The sequence below is a fragment of the Ursus maritimus genome, unplaced genomic scaffold (genome assembly GCF_017311325.1).
Source record: "Ursus maritimus isolate PB19 unplaced genomic scaffold, ASM1731132v1 scaffold_17, whole genome shotgun sequence".
Lineage (NCBI taxonomy): Eukaryota > Metazoa > Chordata > Mammalia > Carnivora > Ursidae > Ursus > Ursus maritimus.
In genome coordinates, this window is record NW_024424119.1 from 38,317,947 (window position 1) to 38,335,662 (window position 17,716).

At 37.9% G+C, this 17,716-nt stretch overlaps 1 protein-coding gene across 3 annotated transcripts in view; it reads left to right on the top strand.

Moving 5' to 3' along the window:
• MUSK (muscle associated receptor tyrosine kinase) overlaps nt 1–17,716 on the top strand; it is an 86,874-nt gene that overhangs the window by 56,670 nt on the left and 12,488 nt on the right. For 2 of the 3 annotated variants that reach the window (XM_040631698.1, XM_040631699.1), the window contains one exon: nt 8,159–8,165. In XM_040631698.1, coding sequence (XP_040487632.1) covers nt 8,159–8,165 — 7 coding nt within the window. Of the gene's footprint in view, nt 1–8,158; nt 8,166–15,081; nt 15,346–17,716 lie in introns of all 3 variants that reach the window. The other variant, XM_040631697.1, reaches the window with a different exon arrangement.

The window sequence follows — 17,716 nt, forward strand, 5'->3', positions numbered from 1 at the left end:
TCTGAAATGTGGGCTCTGGCCAGGTTATGAACAGCCTGAGTAGGTTGAATATATTCTTCAATCAGTGGGAAGTCATCTAATTATTTTAGAGGAGACAAGTGATATGGTCAGATATATCCATTATCAAATTAACAGACGTTGGGTGTAAAAGATTGGGAGGCATGGCATGCAGTCAGGAGGCTATTCCAGGCGTCTAGAAAAGTAATGAAGGTCTGAACAACAACTGCAGCAACTGGTGCAGAGAGAAGAGGAGAGATTCAGGAGACCTATCGGGATAGAAGTGATAGGACTGGAGAGGTGCCTGGGTGGCTCTGTCGGTTAAGTGTCCAACTCTTGATTTTGGCTTAGGTCATGATCTCAGGGTTGTGGGATCGAGACCCGTGTCAGCCTCCACACTGGGTGTGGAGCCTGATTAAGATTCTCTGTCTCCTTTCTCCCTCTGCCCGTCCTCCATCTCTTTCCCCCCTCCTTTTTTAAAAAAAAAAAAAAAAAAAAAAAAAAGAATAGGATTTGAATGTGCTAGGATGTAGCAGTGTAGCAGATATGAGAGTAGGAGGAAGGTGTCTAAAATCATAATAGACAAAACAAAACAAAATTAAAAAACAAGAACACGAGGAGGCCCAGGAGATAAAGCAAAATTAAATTTTTTATTGCCTTTGAAAAACCTGGAATTATTCTAGTCTCACTATCTTATGTTTTATTTGATATTTGATCAGCAACCAATGTTAAATAAAAAATACCTATTTACAATGTCTATCCATCCCTCCATCCATCTATCTATTCAGATAATGTGTGTGTGTGTGTGTGTGTGTGTGTGTGTGTGTGTGTGTGTGTAGAGAGAGAGAAAGAGAGAGAGAGAAAGAAACATTTACATATGAATACTCAAATCCAAGAAAATAAACTGATTTAATCTAGTTTAACCTACACCTCCTCAGGGTGGAAGAGAAAAGTTCATGTTGCTAATCTTAAGAGCATTTCATTGTAGGTAATTATTCAATCATCCACATATTAATTCCCTGCCAGGGCTCTTCTTCCCCTTCCTCCCCTCTCCCCTCTCGCCTAGATAGCAGGGGAAAAGGGACTTGGAACATGCAGTGGTGACCTCTGGAACAAACCCCTACCACATTCTCTAGTGAAGTCGACAGCTGGAGAACTTGTGGTCTCATCGCTTGGCTCTGTCAGGACCCAGAGGACACCTCTGGCTAGCTCGGCACCTTTGAGGCTCCTCCTGTAATAGCACAGTCCTCTCCATCTCGGTCACATCCTTCATCAAGGCCCTCTCTAGAGTCTACTTTGTAACCTCTGCAACTCGGTCACCCTGTCTCTCCCTATAAAGGCAGGCCTGCTGAATTCCAAGTCAGCTCCTTCCTTATCCCTCATGGGGCCTGAAGTAATTTCTGGATCACCTTCATGTTATGCATAATCCATTTGTTATACAAAATCCAAGAGAGATTCAGACCTATTGACCTACTGACCCAGTTCTGCTGTCTACCCAACCATGTCAGGCTACCATTTTTACACTAATGTGGCCAACCCATGTCAGAGAAAGGGACGCCTATAAGGATCCTTGCTTCTAGAGTTCCAGATAAGAAGCAGGGAAAAGCCCCTCTGTTTTGGCTTTTTCCTTAATTTATACCTCTCTTCTAGGATTTTGGTCCAGAGAAAGGAATCTATAAAATGTATCCAAATTCTTAATTCCTCTACCTTCCTCCTTTCCACAACATACCAAGCTGGACAGACTCCCTCTTTAGTGCAGCACCCTTCAGGGCCTACCATCTTAAGTACAAAGATGAGTGTGAAGGCAGCGCTATGGCAATAAAGAAGGAGAACCTATTATAATGGGTATATCTACATCACCCCAAGGCAGATTCACTGCATGGACATGATCTTCAAGATGCTGAAATGACTACAGAACATGATTGCCACCATATTGTATATAGCAACATCATCCCTTCATCCCTGACCTAGCTGATGCAACTCCATTAATAAATGGAATATACCAAGAGAGAAGGCTGTAATACTAAAAAAAGTAATGGTGTCTTCTGGTGATAGAAAGAACCTTAAGTTATGGCAAGTAGCATAGAAAGGCAGTGCCTCGGGATGGAGGGAGAAGTGGTCTTAGGCATCAATGCTGGGAAAAGACCAGAGTGAAGATGGAGGGAATCAGCAATGGTAGCCTGGGGAGAATAGCAGTAGTATTTGCATGGGGAAAAAGATGGTAGAAGCAGTGCATGGACTGGTATACAGCAGCAGAGAGGACTTGAAATCTCCTGCAGCAGCAGAGTTGAATACAGATGAGGAGCAGTGACCTCAGTAAAGGCAATGGTCATGTAGGCTGGAACCAGCAATGACTTGACTTTACCCAATGGGCCTGGCAATGCATATTTAACCAGTGTTAGATGCTGTATGTGAACCAATAAATGTGAATCCTCCTGCACATGGAAAAAAAAAATGTTACTAAGATGAATGAAGAGAGATTCTCTTAAGGAACTAATTCATAAAAAGCTACAAGATGCTTTTGTTCATCTCCTGATCAGTTTTGCCTGTTGGATCTCATGGACTATGAGGTCTGAAGCTCCCCTACGTTTCCTAAAATTTCCCCAGGCAGATCTACTGATGGTGTCTCATGAGTGCAATGGAATAAGACCTCTGAACCTCATGAGACATCTGCCATTTTCTCTTCTTTTCCTTGACCCATTCTTTTCCATTAAGTCCGCTAGATGCCTCACAATGCTCCCAGGGCCATCAATGAGGAAATTGCCTCCCAATCCTAGGCAATATTCTAGGAAAGTGAGGTCACATTTGTGAAAACAAGATACATGGAACCACTTAATTCAGAATCATTTTAAAGAAGCACGGTCTTATGCTCCCCAGACCTCCCAGAGCTTGGATATGGCATCTGTTTTCTCCATTCCTTCTTTCAGCCCCTCTCTCCTTTGGCCTCTGATGGCCTCAGAAGTCTAGAGTTTTGAGTCAGACATGGTGACTCCTTTTGACATTCTGGCAATGCTTCCTTACCCCAAATTCTCCTTTCTCTCATTTCAGCCATCCCCGTCCTCCTCTAGTGTTCTGTAGTCAACAGCCTCCTTTGTCACATTCTCTGTGTTTCACTTTGAAGCTTTTACTCCATCTGTTTATTTACTCATCCCAGCAGGAACACTGGAAATGGAAAAATCTGGTCTAGTGCTTAGGATTATGTCTAATGATATTTCTAGTGTTTGAAGGAAAACAAAAAATAAAGATCAGCCTTCATTTTCCCAAAACTCTTCCATGTGTATGCCCAAATCCTTATGCATTGTTTGAGAAATGTGATATACTTCTTTCTGACTCATTTACATTTGCTGTTAGTCATCAAAAGGAGTCAGGAAAATTTTGGAACCTCTCCCTATGAACCAGGAAGTTGCATTTCCTTCCAGCCACAACCCTGAAAGGCTCAAGTTGCAATTTAAAATCACCAGGACACTGGGTATTTGGCCAGGTGCCTTCTCTTTGTCATTAGAACCCTCGGCGCGATGACAGAGACCAACAAGCCAGCCCATGGTCCCCGTAATGAGCATCATTCTGGAAGAGCCGGACGCCACCAAAACAGGCATGAAGTCTACCAAACATTTAAAGAAGAATTAACACCAATTCTTCTCCTACTCTTCCAAACATTGAACAGGGGGGAACACTACCAAACTCATTTTATGAGGCCAACATTACCCTGATACCAAAGCCAGATAAGGATATTACAAGAACAGAAAACTACAGACAGCTTTCCTTGATGAATACAGATGCAACAATTCTTGACAAAATATTGGCAAGCCATATTCAACATCCTGTTAAAAAGAGCACTTATCATGATCAAGTGGGACTGATTCCTGGGATGCAAGGATGGTTCAACATACACAAATAAATGTGATAAACCACATTAATAGAATGAAAGATAAAAAATCACATGATCATCTCAATAGATGCAGAAAAGCATTTGAAAAAATGCAATATCCTTTCACGATAAAAATGCTCAACAAACTGGGTATAGAAGGAACATTCCTCAACACAATAAAGGCCATATATGACAAACCCACAGCCAACATCACACTCAATGGTGAAAGGTTGAAAACTTTTCCTTTAAGATCAGGAACAAGACAAGGGTGCCCACTTTCACCACTCCTTTTCAACATTGTACTGAAAGTCCTAGCCAGAGTAATTAGGCAATAAAAAGAAATAAAAGGCATCCAAATTGAAAAGGAAGAAGTAAAATTGTCTGTTTGCAGATGGTATGATCTTATATACAGGAAATCCTAAAGATTCTACAAAAAAACCATTAGGACTAATCAACAAATCCAGTGAAGTTGCAGCATACAAAATCAACATAGAGAAATCAGTTGTGTTTTTATACACTAAGAACAAAACATTTGAGAAAGAAATAAAGAAAATCATTCCATTTATAATAGCATCAGAAACAATAAAATACTTAGGAATAAGTTTCACTGAGAAGGTAAAAGGTCTGTATGTTGAAAACGGAAAGATTTTATGAAAGAAACTGAAGACACAAATAAATGAAAAGATATCCTGTTTCATGAATCAGAATTAAAATTGTTAAAATTCCCATATCACTCAAAGCAAGCTACAGATTCAATGCAATACCCATTAGTATTCCCACGGCATTTTGCACAGAAATAGAACAAACAATCCTCAAATTCTTATGGGACCACAAAAAACTGTGAATAACCAAAGTAATCCTGAGGATGAAGAATAAAGCTGGAGGCGTCACACTTCCTGACTTCAAACTATATTACAAAGCTATAGGAATCAAAATAGTATAGAATTCTCATAAAAACAGATTCACAGACCAATGGAACTGAATGAAGAGCCCAGAAATTAACTCACATATATATGGTCAATTAATTTACAGCAAAGGAGCCAAGAATACACAATGGGGAAAGAACAGTCTTTTCAATAAATGGTCCTGGGAAAACTGGATAACAAAACAAAAGAACGGAACTGGACTCCTCCCATCTTACACCACACAAAAAAACAACTCAAAATTGATTAAAGTCCTAAACATAAGACCTGAAACCATAAAACTCCTAGAAGAAAACATAAGTAATAAGCTTGACATCAGACTTGGTGATGATTTTTTAGACATGACAACAAAAGCACAAGTCACAAAAACAAAAATAAACAAATGGGATTGCAACAAACTAAAAAGCTACTGCCCAGCAAAGGAAACCATCCACAAAAAGCAAAGGCTTCCTATGAAATGGGAGAAAATATTCTCAACTGTATAATTGAGAAGGGGTTAATATTCAAAATATATAAAGAGCTCATACAACTCAATAGCAAAAAGACAATCCAATTTTTTTTTTTAAATGAGCAGATGATCTGAACAGACATTTTTCTAAAGAAGACATACAGATGGCCAACAGGTACATGAAAAGTGCTCAACATCACTCATTATCAGGGAAATGCAAATCAAAACCACAATGAGATATTACCTTCTAACTGGATGACTATCACAAAAAAAAAAAAAGAAGAGTTAATAAGTGTTAGCAAGGATGTGGAGAAAAGGAAACCCTTGCGCACTGTTGGTGGGAATGTAAATTGGTTCAGCCGCTATGGAAAACAGCATGGAAGGTCCTCAAGAAATTAAAAATAGAAGTACCATATGATCCAGCAATTCCACTTCTGGATATTTATCCAAAGGAAATGAAAACAGGATATTTGAAGAGGTGTCTACAGCCTCAGGTTTGTTGCAGCATTATTCACAATATACTGAAACAGTAGAGACTAGTTACAAGCTATGGAAACAACCTAAGTTTCTGTCAACAAACAAATGAATAAAGAAGATGTGATATACATAAAATATCTCATTGTACATCTTACAGTGTCTCATAGACATATATATATATATATATACAATGTGGCATTATTCAACAATGATAAAGAAGGAAATCTGGCCATTTGTGACACGGATGAAACTTGAGGGCGTTATGGTAAGTGAAATAAATCAGAGAAAGACAGATACGTATGCTATCCCTTATATGTGGAATCTGAAAAAATCTACCTCATAGAAACACAGAGTACAGTGGTAGTTACCCCATGCTGGGTGGTGGGGGAAATGGAGAAATGTTGGTCAAAGGGTACAAACTTCCAGTTATAAGATGAATAAGTTCTGGGAATTCTTGTCCATATGGTAATTATAGTTAATAATACTGTATTATATACTTGAAAGTTGCTATGAGAATAGATCTTAAGTGTTCTCACCACAAAAAAGAAATGGTAATTATGAGACATGATGGAGGTGTTAGTTAATGCCAAGGCGGTCATCATCTTGCATTATATAAATGTATACCTTAAACTCACACAACATTATAATTATATCTCAGTAAAGCCAGCAAAAAAAAAAAAAAAAAAGACAAAAGCATTCAGTAGAGGAAAAGTTTGTATTTTCCATTCTCAGTGGCATTAATAGGTCCTTCCTGGAAGACTGAGGTTTAGAGCTCCATCTATTCTTATCCAGTCTGAGAGCACAGGAAGGAGTCTATACTCCATCGTAAGCCACTCCTCATTCCACCAACACCCCCACCACCTACAATGCTCCTTCTTTGGACTGACCTCAGGATCTGGGGCTTCCAGTCACTAAATTTAAATGTCAAATGGATATATGCAGCATAACCAAAAATGGGCATAGGGAGGGAGCTGATGTGGTAGTATTGGAGTTCCCCACCCCTCCGAAGGACCACATATTTATAAACTCTTTATTTGAAGTGTTGACAGTTCACACTATTACCAAAAAAAAAAAAAAAAAAAAATAGAAGTTTGAATTATATTTTCACAATCAATATAGCTAACTGAATGTACTACCCTGTTTCACGGTCTCTCCCGTGTCCGACAGTCACACTCCCGCGACCCTGCAATGCTCTTTCCGGTTATGAGACTCGTGGGGATGCGTCAGAAACACAGGGCCACCTTTACCACCCAGGGCTTCAGCCAGGATAGGCAGAGTGCTCTTACCAACAAAACAGACACTGGCCCTGGGTGTTTCATGGTGGCTTTATCTGGTTTCAAATTGATTCAAGGTGTTTGTTTTTGTTTGAAATGAAAGGGAAAAGAATAAATGAGGAACAGCCAGTAGCCACGCTAAATTGCTGTCAGCTGCTCTGCAGTGAGGCCTAAGAGGCGAGCGTTCTTCTTTACAATCGCAGCTTTCTCATGTTAAAGTTACTGTGTGTTTTAGAAGACAGCCAGAATTTACTGGCTTTTCCAGATAATTTTAAAGATACTACACATATTGAGGATGATTGGAAATTTTTGGAATCTTAAAAAAAAAATCTAGTTTTGAGATCAAAGCACTTGTTCATAATTGCAACATTCTTGGGTCCTTCCCCTGCTCCCCGCCCTCCCTCCAAAAGAAAACGTGACTGGAGGAATTTCTGTCAGAAACACATGGAAGCCCTATGATTCTCTTACCATTCGTGACACATCCAAGCACCCTTAAATTGGTTTCATTTTTCTTTCCTTACTCACCCTTGAAATGGAACCCTATCTAAGCTTATTATCTCCTCCCAAACACTATGGCTGGGTTCTCTTTGGCATTGGCACATCCTCATGGTATTGAATTCTTCTTTTGCATCTTAAATTGAGGGCTCTTTCAGATACATAACGTTGGCCTCCTGGTATTTCAACAGGTTTCTCTGCTCAGCTGCTATTAGAACCTGCCTTTACCCCTTCAAATTATAGACCATTTTCTCTAGAATCTCCTTTCATCTTTTCTTTCTGCACAGCGGCAGAATTGTCTTGTGGCTTGGGTGCTGTAGGTGCTTTATATAGGGTGGTTTCTCATCGTTAGGCTTGTTTTCGTGATACAAAGTCCCTTGGTGGGTAATGGAGGGGAATTTGGAGCCATGACACTGCCTGGACTGATGATGCCAGTGATGGACCCAGGTTGAAAAGAATACAGTTCCTAGAGACTCTCAGTTTTCTCTTTTAATCTCCTCTAAATCTGCCTGTTAATGCAGTATCTGGCCTCCTAACCAAAGAGAACTTTCCAGAAACTTAGGAATTAGAGATATCAAAGCTATCTCTTGCAAATCTTAAAATTAAAATACACTAACTTTTGTTTCTTTTCCCCTTTAATGTGATTTCCTGTGGGAACTTCCTTTCCTGTTAACAGAATGGAGGTAAGATATCACTGTGACATCAACGTTTTGTTTTGGTGTTTTTCATTTGACCTGCCCTTTGTTGCTATTTGCTGAGTACTGTAACTTTCAGAAACTTTCTAATTTCTAATCCTTTTAGTACTCTTACAAGATGATAATGAAGATGAAAATAGGTAACACGTATTGAATATTTACTGTGTATCAGACACTGTGCTAAGAGCTTTACATGCATTACTTAAATTTATCCTCAGGACATCCCTATGAAACAGGTACTATTATTATCCCTATTGTACAGAAAAGAAACTAAGAGTTACTTTGAAATGGAGAGTTCAGTGACTTACACAAACGGTAAGTGATAGGCTTGGAAACTGAACCCAGAACTGACTGCCCAATTCACCTCATAGCTTTATCTTGTAGATAAGAAAGTGTCACCTTTTAATATAACATTTTGCAATGTACAGTGATCTGTTTTCAGTAAAACTGACTTTCATAAAAACCCTATGAAATGTCATAACTATTTGTATCTAATTGTTAAGTAACAAAACTGAGATTCAGAATGATTAATCAATAATAGTAATAATGATAATAGCAACTAAGTTTTATGGTATATTTATGATCACCACTTTTCTCATATTAACATTTCAGTGACTTTATGGGGCAAGACCTATTATCATCCCTATTTTTTAATATGAGGAACCTGATGCACTAGGGGTTGCCCAGACCACATGGCTTGCAGACTATAAACCCTCAATCTGAGCTCAGGTAGACAGACTCAAGAACTTAGATTTGATAACTACTATACTAACCCAGATAGCACGGTAACTGAGCAAGACCTGGAACACCAACCACTGATTCGAATTCCATGGAATAAAATAATTCATTGCATAAGAAAATTTGGTTAGTTTTGTTGACTGTGAGCACTGGGTGTTATACACAACTAATGAATCACTGAGCACTACATCAAAACTACTGATGTACTATACAGTGGCTAACTGAACATAATAAAAAAAAATTTGGTTAGTTCTTAATCTTGTGTGAATTCATGTAGCTTTGATGCATTCAGTAACTTATCACAGTTCTTTTTTAAGATTTTATGTATTTGAGAGAGAGAGAGAGAGAGATCGATCATGAGTGGGGGTGGGGTGGTAGGGGGTAGAGGGAGAATCAGATTCCCCGCTGAGTGGTGAGTTGGTATGGAACTTGATCCCAGGACCCTGGGATCATGACCTGAGCTGAAGGCAGACGTTTAACTGACTGAGCCACCCAGGTGCCCCACTTATCACAGTTCTGAGAGACAGTCCTGTCCTCAAGGACTCTACAGGGAAACCGAGTATCTACTGAACAGATACACAACATAAATGTGGTAAAAGTTAAATTAAAATGCAGGCCGCCAAGAAAAGAGATGCCATCTTTCCTTCACATGCCATTCAGCACTCCTGTCCTTTCAATGTATTTTTAAACTGCTCACTCTCTTTCTGGCACTATATTGGAAAGCAGAAAAACAAAACAACTTGTATGTATTCACTGCCCCCAAGGAATTTACATTTTACTAGGCGCACGTATACACACACACACAATGTAATAATGGAAGCATGGACAAATTCCAAGGACTCAAGGACAGAAACAGATTACTCAAATGTAAGTAAATGCAAATGAAAAATCAAAAACCCCTTAGTAGTCAAATAAATGCTAATTAAAGAAAAATTCCATATTCTCTTTCACTTGTGATAATAGGAGCGCTCTCAAATGGCTGGAGAGAGAAAATTGCTATAACCTCTCTAAAGAGCATTGGGCAGTTTTTATTAAGAGCCTTAGGATGGTTGTATCTATTGATTGGCTAAATCCAGTTTTAGTAATCTATGTTAAGGAAATAACAAGTGTATGAACAACAAAATTGAAAACAACACTGTATTTATTTAATGAAATGTATGAGCAATGTAAGTATCTACCAATAAGGGAAATTGGTGTCATTAAAAACCATGCTTTTAGGGGTGCCTGGGTGGCTCAGATGGTTAAACGACTGCCTTCGGCTAAGTTCATGATCCCGGAGTCCCAGGATAGAGTCCCAGGATCAAGTCCCAGGATCAAGTCCCATGTCAGGCTCCCTGCTCAGCAGGGAGTCTGCTTCTTCTTCTGACCCTCTCCCCTCTCATGCTCTCTCTCACTCTTTCTCTCTCAAATTTAAAAAAAAAAAAAATCTTTAAATATAAATAAATAAATAAAAACCATGCTTTTGAAAAATATAATAGCACAGGCAAATGTTTCATTATATTATTATTAATTATATTATTAATAATGCTTATTATAATCATGCTAAATAAAAATTCAGGATACAAAAATACATTTACGGAATACTTCTAAATATACTGTATATATAAATATATGTGTATAACTATATATAGTATATATAAAACTATATATTAGACTTATATATATACTGTTTGTAACCGATACATGTACAAATACATAAAATATGTAGTGTTTATATATTTGGCTAATATAATTTTCAAATTTTTTTAAATTAAAAATGTTTTCTTCTTTACATCATCTTTTACATCTTTATTTTATACAAAAACTAGGTACTAATTTTGGTCAGAAGAAATACAAGAGGTGTTTTTCAGAGAAAACCATGTCCTTGAGGACACCATGTTTGGCATTTCAGAAAAATGACATTTGATCTATGTCTTAGAGCAGGGGCTGGCAAACCCTTTTTCTGTAAAGGGCCAGATATTAAATATATTTGGCTTTTTATGTACAGGCTCTGTTGCAACTTTTCAGCTCTGCTATAGCAGAGCAAACGCATCCGTAGACAATTCATAAATGGCTGAACATGGCTCTGTTCCAATAAAACATTACTTATGGACACTGAAATTTGAATTTCATGTAAGTTTCACTTCTTTTGATTTTTTCAATTGCTTAAAAATGTAAACACCATTCTTAGCTCACAGGCAGTATAAAGACAGGCAGAGGGTGGAATTTGACTTGTGGATTATATCCGCTGACCCCTGCCTTAGAGAATGAATCGTATACAAAGACACTAAGCGTGGAAGAATAAAAACAATTTTAGTTTGCTTTGGAGACTGGAAGTGGTGCAGAACCCCGTCATCACACTTGCTGGGAAAGTACAGTGGCTGTAGGCAATTGCTATATAAGGAAAGATCTGTCTATACAGTAGTTCCCCTGTATCCATAGGTGATATGTTCCAAGACCCCCAACGGACACCTGAAACCATGGATAGTACTGAACTCTACAGATACTATGGTTTTTTCCTATATATACATACCTATGACAAAGTTTAGTTTATAAATTAGGCATAGGAAGAGATTAACACCAGTACTAATACAATAGAACAATATACTGTAATCAAAGTTATGAATGTGGTCTCTCAAAATATCGTACTGTACTCACCCCTCTTGTGATGATGTGAGATGAGAAAATGCTTACGAGATGAGACACAGTGAGGCTGAGTGATGCAGGTGTGAAGACGTAATGGGAGGCTTCCTGTGACCTTCCCATGGTGCGTCAGGAGGAGCATTTGCCTCTGGACCGTGGTTGACCGAGGACGACTGAAACCAGGGAAAGCGAAACCATGGTTGAGGAGGAAGTACTGTGCCAGACGACAGGTAGAGCTCTCAGGTGTGCCACCCCTAAGGAGGGTGGGAAAACCCATGCGAGTTTCCACTGGAGGGTGGGAAAACCCGTGCGAGTTTCCACTGGAGGCATGGGACTGCTTTAACCCAAACCAGCCTCAGCTGGCCATCTGGATACGCCCTTGGACAAAGAACTATGTGTTTAAAGGGAATCGAAGTCCCCCTCATAGAAATTGCAAAATGCAATTTGCAAAACATTGAAAAATGCTCTACTGGATGTGGTTCATATCTGTTGAAGCAGAGAGAAGTAAGAGTAAAAACTGTAGTGAGAATCCTTTAAATATTCGATTTGACCAAGGAGAGTTGTCTGTTATAAGTTAAGGGAGGGACTTGAGACCATATATCCATCATTGCCGCTAAGAAGACATTTTACAGAAAGGGAGGTCAGCCAGGTTTCATGTGTTGGGAGGCAAGAGAGGGACTGGCTCCATGTGCATTATGCACTAGCATTTTTGGAGCCTGTCCGGCAGACCATTCCAAAATAACCAGCATTCTGTGAATAGATCCCTGTGACCTGTGCCCCACTGTCTGAAGGACCAAGAGGACCAGCTGCTTCTGGTACTGTTCCATTGGCAGTTCCAAGAGCTAAGAGCAGAGGAACCCAACATTAGTTGGACAGTTCACTTGCAAAAGATAGCAGAAGACACCAATGGAAATTCTTTGCATTCTTCTTGTCCCCCAGTTCTTGCTGTGAGCTTCTTTTAAATTTTTTAAGTGATAGGGTTAGGAGGATGAGGGACTATGGCCCCATATGCCTCCACGTCTTGCCTCTGATAATCTGATCACTATGAAAAATTAGAGGTTTATGAGTCTGCAAAAGAGGCGAGGAAAAGGAAAAGGAAGTTGTTTAAGCTCTGAAAGTGTGATGGGCAATCTCCATATGTGTATATGTGTATGCGTATATATATGTTATATATGTGTGTATATATAATACATGTGTACTTGGCCCTGTATATCCTGCACCTTGTAGAGCTGAACTTAGCATAGATACACTTCCAAAGCTAAGTCTTTAGTACTCCTAGGAAGATCACAGAGGCATAGAAAATTAATAAGAACCATATACATTATATTTTGTCTTTTCCCAGCATACAAAGGGTTTCCACAGGCTACTTCTCTGCAAATTGATAGAAAGAAGAACCAAAATCACAAACCAAGATCTCATTTCTATTCAAAACCTATTCTGGCTTGTTTGTTTTGTTGTCTTTTTTTTTCTTTTTTCTTTTACATTATGAAGCGAGGACCCAGTACTATCAGGCGAATGCAGGTTTTTCCAAAGATTTGTCTAGGGTTTTTATGAAGAAAGGCAGCAGACATACACAGAGAGAGATTAATTATTTAATTGTCAATAATCCTTATTTTTGAGGCTATTTTTATTAATTTTTCTTTTGTGTACCTTTTCTGGGTTTTTTTTTTTTTTGCTTGTATAATTAAAGGAAAAATCATGAATATTTTTTAATTTAAAAAATACTTATGGAAAAATAAAGACAGTCAGTTGATGGTTAACACGTGACAGCAGGACCTGGATGAATAATTCTCAGCTCAGAGGCACTCAGGGAAATATTTAACTTTTACGTGATGTGGTTTTTGTGTAAAATAAAAAGAATCCCACCTGCTTTTATCAATCCCCTCTTTATACCAAGATATTATATTAATATGTGAGACCATTGAGTAAGCCAGTTTGAAGTACTTCTGGTTATTAGATATTATTCTTCAGTTTTTTAAAGTACAGCATCCTTGCCTTTCTTGAACTTTCTTAGTGTTATCACAGACCAGGTTTCCCTAAGAGGCTGGGGCACAAGCTATTTCTCTGGGTTTTTGCTCAACCTTTCCTGGCCCAAGTTTTCATGACAGCTTTGTGTCTTCTTATTCAAGGCCTTCATTTATAAAATGAACTACAAACTACAAGTAATGTAATAAAATTCATGTTGGCTAATTAGTAAAAGGCTAGTCTGAATTAGAGGAAGAGTCTATATTATGAACATAATTTCAAAGTATGGTATTTCTTGGAAGTTCATCGTTACCTAAATGAGCTATACACCACTTAACAGATTTGCTTTGAACATTAGTCAACCATGGTCTCTAATTCAGGTGTCAATTGTTCGGATTCAAATGGGTTCTCTTAACAATTTAAAAATTTCTCACAAATTCCAATTTAATTCTCTTACCTTAAAATCCTTTACATAAAGATAATGAACTGTGAAATCGCAACAAGTATACCAACCTAAATGAGAATACAACTTAGTTTTTTGTCATTGTTAACAACAGAGATCTGATGGAAGGCATAAGAATGTGTTGAGACCCTTACAGTGTATACACATAATAAGTGCTCAGGAAATATCTGTCAGGTGAGCGTAGGAGTTATTATTATAATTCCCAGCATTCCGTTAGGGGGCAGTGGGTATGTGCAGAGAAGACCAGCAGTATTTTTCCATTCTTCCTCTCATTCTCTTCAGTTGTTACAGCAGAGAAGCTTCTACTCTTATTTTTGTGCTAGCAGTATACAATTTTTTTTCCTCATATATTACCCATTAACACACAATCTGAGTTCAGAAAAACTGCTTACATCACTCAATAGATTAGGCCCATGGGGCTCGGAGTGACCAGATGACTTTCCCCAAGTCATGTAATGAGAAAACAGCAAAGCTGAATATCTACTTAGCTCCTTTGAGAGCCTGATCCCAAGCCTCCTCCTCCCTGAGTGACTTTCATTTTAGTCTTTAATGAAATGCTGGGAAGATGTGTGAGTGAGAGGATCTGGGTACAGGAGGTGTCACAAAGATGTATGTCTTCTATAAAATTCAGGGACTTAACTGTTGTAACATGTAAATAAACTATGTTCACAAAGCTGGGTCACCACAACTGTTATGCTCAATCATTTGTTAGTTGTCACGATGTATATGTTTTTTTAGATGCACTTTACTTGCTGAAATCGGCTCCATTTGTAAGAAGCATACGAAGCGCCCTAACCAACAGTAGTTAAATTCTATTTATAATGTAAAATAATAAAAACACTCAAATCTATTCAGTCTTTGGTAGTTCTCAAAGCTTTCCACATCCATTATTACATATGACCCTCATAAGATGCCTCTGGAGTAGCTGGAGGTAGTAGGATTATAGCTGGGAAGGAAGACAGTATTCAGACAGAACATTTCAGCCAAGTTGCTAGTACAATCTTCTCCTATTGCTGTGATGCAGGGGTGGATGTCGGGGGGAAAAAAAACAAAACACCCAGACTGAATGCTAAGAAATAGTATATGATGGAGAACATTGTTCATTTCTTCCTTCAGTAAACTACAGAAAGATAACAAAGGTTACTGCGCCCAGTACAGAGGGGAGGTGTGTGATGCTGTCCTGGCCAAAGACGCTCTTGTCTTCTTCAACAACTCCTATGCAGACCCAGAGGAGGTCCAAGAACTACTGGTTCACACCGCCTGGAATGAACTGAGAGCAGTGAGCCCATTTTGCCGGCCGGCTGCCGAGGCTTTGCTGTGTAACCACATCTTCCAAGGCTGCAGCCCTGGAGCAGTGCCTACTCCTACACCCATTTGCAGGTAAAATAAAAAAAACAAAGAAGTGGGAAAATTCTGTTGAATGCAAACAGGAAGAGTTTTCAAAAGAAGCTGTCGTGTGCTATGATAAACGCAAAAGGTGGCTTTTGTCCAAAATAGAAAGTAATTAATCGGACAGAATTCCTACCATGTAAATCACTGATGACATCCTATAATACAAGGGCTCTGAGCTTCTAGAAAATGTCATAAAAGGTAGAATATTCAACTTGTTATTGTTCACATTATCATATTCATAAATAGTCCAGCCTTCTATGAAATAAAAAAAAAAAACAACACACAAATGTGGACCTCATTAGCAAGCTACAATAGAGAAGAGAAAAGGTCCATGTCAAATGTGTCAGCACTATTTGCCAATGAATATGAGATCTTGGTGAGCACTTCAGAATATTACTTTCTATAACATGCATATTATTTTAAAACATATTCCACCCGATGTTCTAATTTAAATACTAACATTCTTTCTCATGGCGAGAAGTGGTGGTAATAAATAGTTATTTCTTTAAAACCCCCATACTCTTTAAACATGGAAATTCATAAATCCATGTTTGATAGAATTATCTTGCCTTTATTTACTTCTTATGTAGGAAAGACAGGAATCGAACTGGCTTTTGAGCCAAGTAGAACAAAGTTGAAATACTGTTTGTACTGCTTTCTAGATACATGTAATCTTGGCTAACCTTCAGTTTCCTCATCTACAAAACAGAGAGGATTACAGGATAAACTGTCCTCATGGTATATCTTAGAAACTGGATAGATATTGTTTTCTTCTGAAGAAAATACATGAAAACTACCAACAGCACATTTCCACCTTTGTTTTGATAAAGCCAATAATTAAATATTGAAATAATCATAGGGCCTTGAGGTCATTAAAATAGAATGCTCTATTCCTCAATTCACTGCAAATTTTGAGGGCTTGGAGAAATTGTAAGAGGAATATAACTTGTTGTTACTTCACCCAAGAAGATTATATTTTCATCAGGCATGATATCTAAGCATCTCTTGAGGAACAATCAAAATTAAAATTGAATAGTATCTTTATATGCTAGCACAAAATAAATTTATTAACTTTCCAACATGTGTGTCCTAGGCCAGCTTACATGTAAGAGCCTCAGATGTTCTTTTTAAGATTGAGAATAATTTACCTTCTTTGCTTTTTTTAGATTAAAAAAAATCCCTTTCAATGAGATTTCACATTTATTAGGATAGCATAGTTAATCGTCTCCTAAATCTCTAAGTCAATTGTAGTATACTTAGAGAAATTACTTTCCTTAGGGCTTTTGTTGGCCTTATCCTTCCTAGTGGTTCAAAGGTCTTCAACCATTTTGCATTTCTAGTTATTTGTGAGATTTTTAAAAGCATTCTATTACTCATAGTTTTCTTTTCTTCTCTTCTTTTTTCTTTCTTTCTTTTTTTTTTTTTTTTGTTTGTTTCAGGAGTAGAATTCAGTGATTCATCACTTACATACAACACTCAGGGTTCATCATAATAAATGCACTCCTTAATGCCCATCATCCATCTAGCCCATCCCCCACCTCCTTTCCTCCATCAACCCTGAGTTTGTTCTCTAAGAGTCTCTTATGGTTTGTTTTCCTCTCTCTTTATTTTCATCCCCCCATATGTTCACCTGTTTTGTTTCTTAAATTCCACATATACTCATGCTTTTCTAATCATAAATAGTAATTAAATGATTTGTGCAACTTTCCATGAATGACAAAGAATTTCTTTTACTTGACAAATATTTACTGAGCTTCTACTGGTCTCTAAGCACTATTCTAGGGCATTTGTTTGTGGGGCTTACATTCTAGCAGGAGAAAACAATGAGCAAGAGACATAATAAATAAATAACTTATGTATTACCTTAGGATGTGTCTTGTATCACAGGAAAAGAAAAAAAATGAGCACCAGGTTAGGGGAGATCAGGAGTGCCAAGGATGGTGGATAAAGTTGTGATTTTAAAAATAGGGTATTAAAGGTAGGCCTATTTAAGTTAAGCATAATTTTACTGAATACTCCGCACTTGATCTTTGAAATTTTATCTGGAATTGTAAACCTGGTTAGTATTATTCAACTGTATTTTATCTGCCAATGATCAATTTTTAGACCATTATTTTTAGCTTTTACATTTGATTACAGAATCATATATACAACTACCTGGTGTAGATCTCTGTTACTTATTCCCAATGCTCACTGTCATTCATATCATAGAAAATCTTTCTTTTTCTTAAATTCTCAATTTTGATTCATCTCTTGTTCAGCCAGAGTAGGTGTTTTTTAGATTACATGCAAAAAACTTTTTACCATAATCTTGTGTGTGTGTGTGTGTGCGCGCGCGCGTTTCTATTTAAGTCTTGCG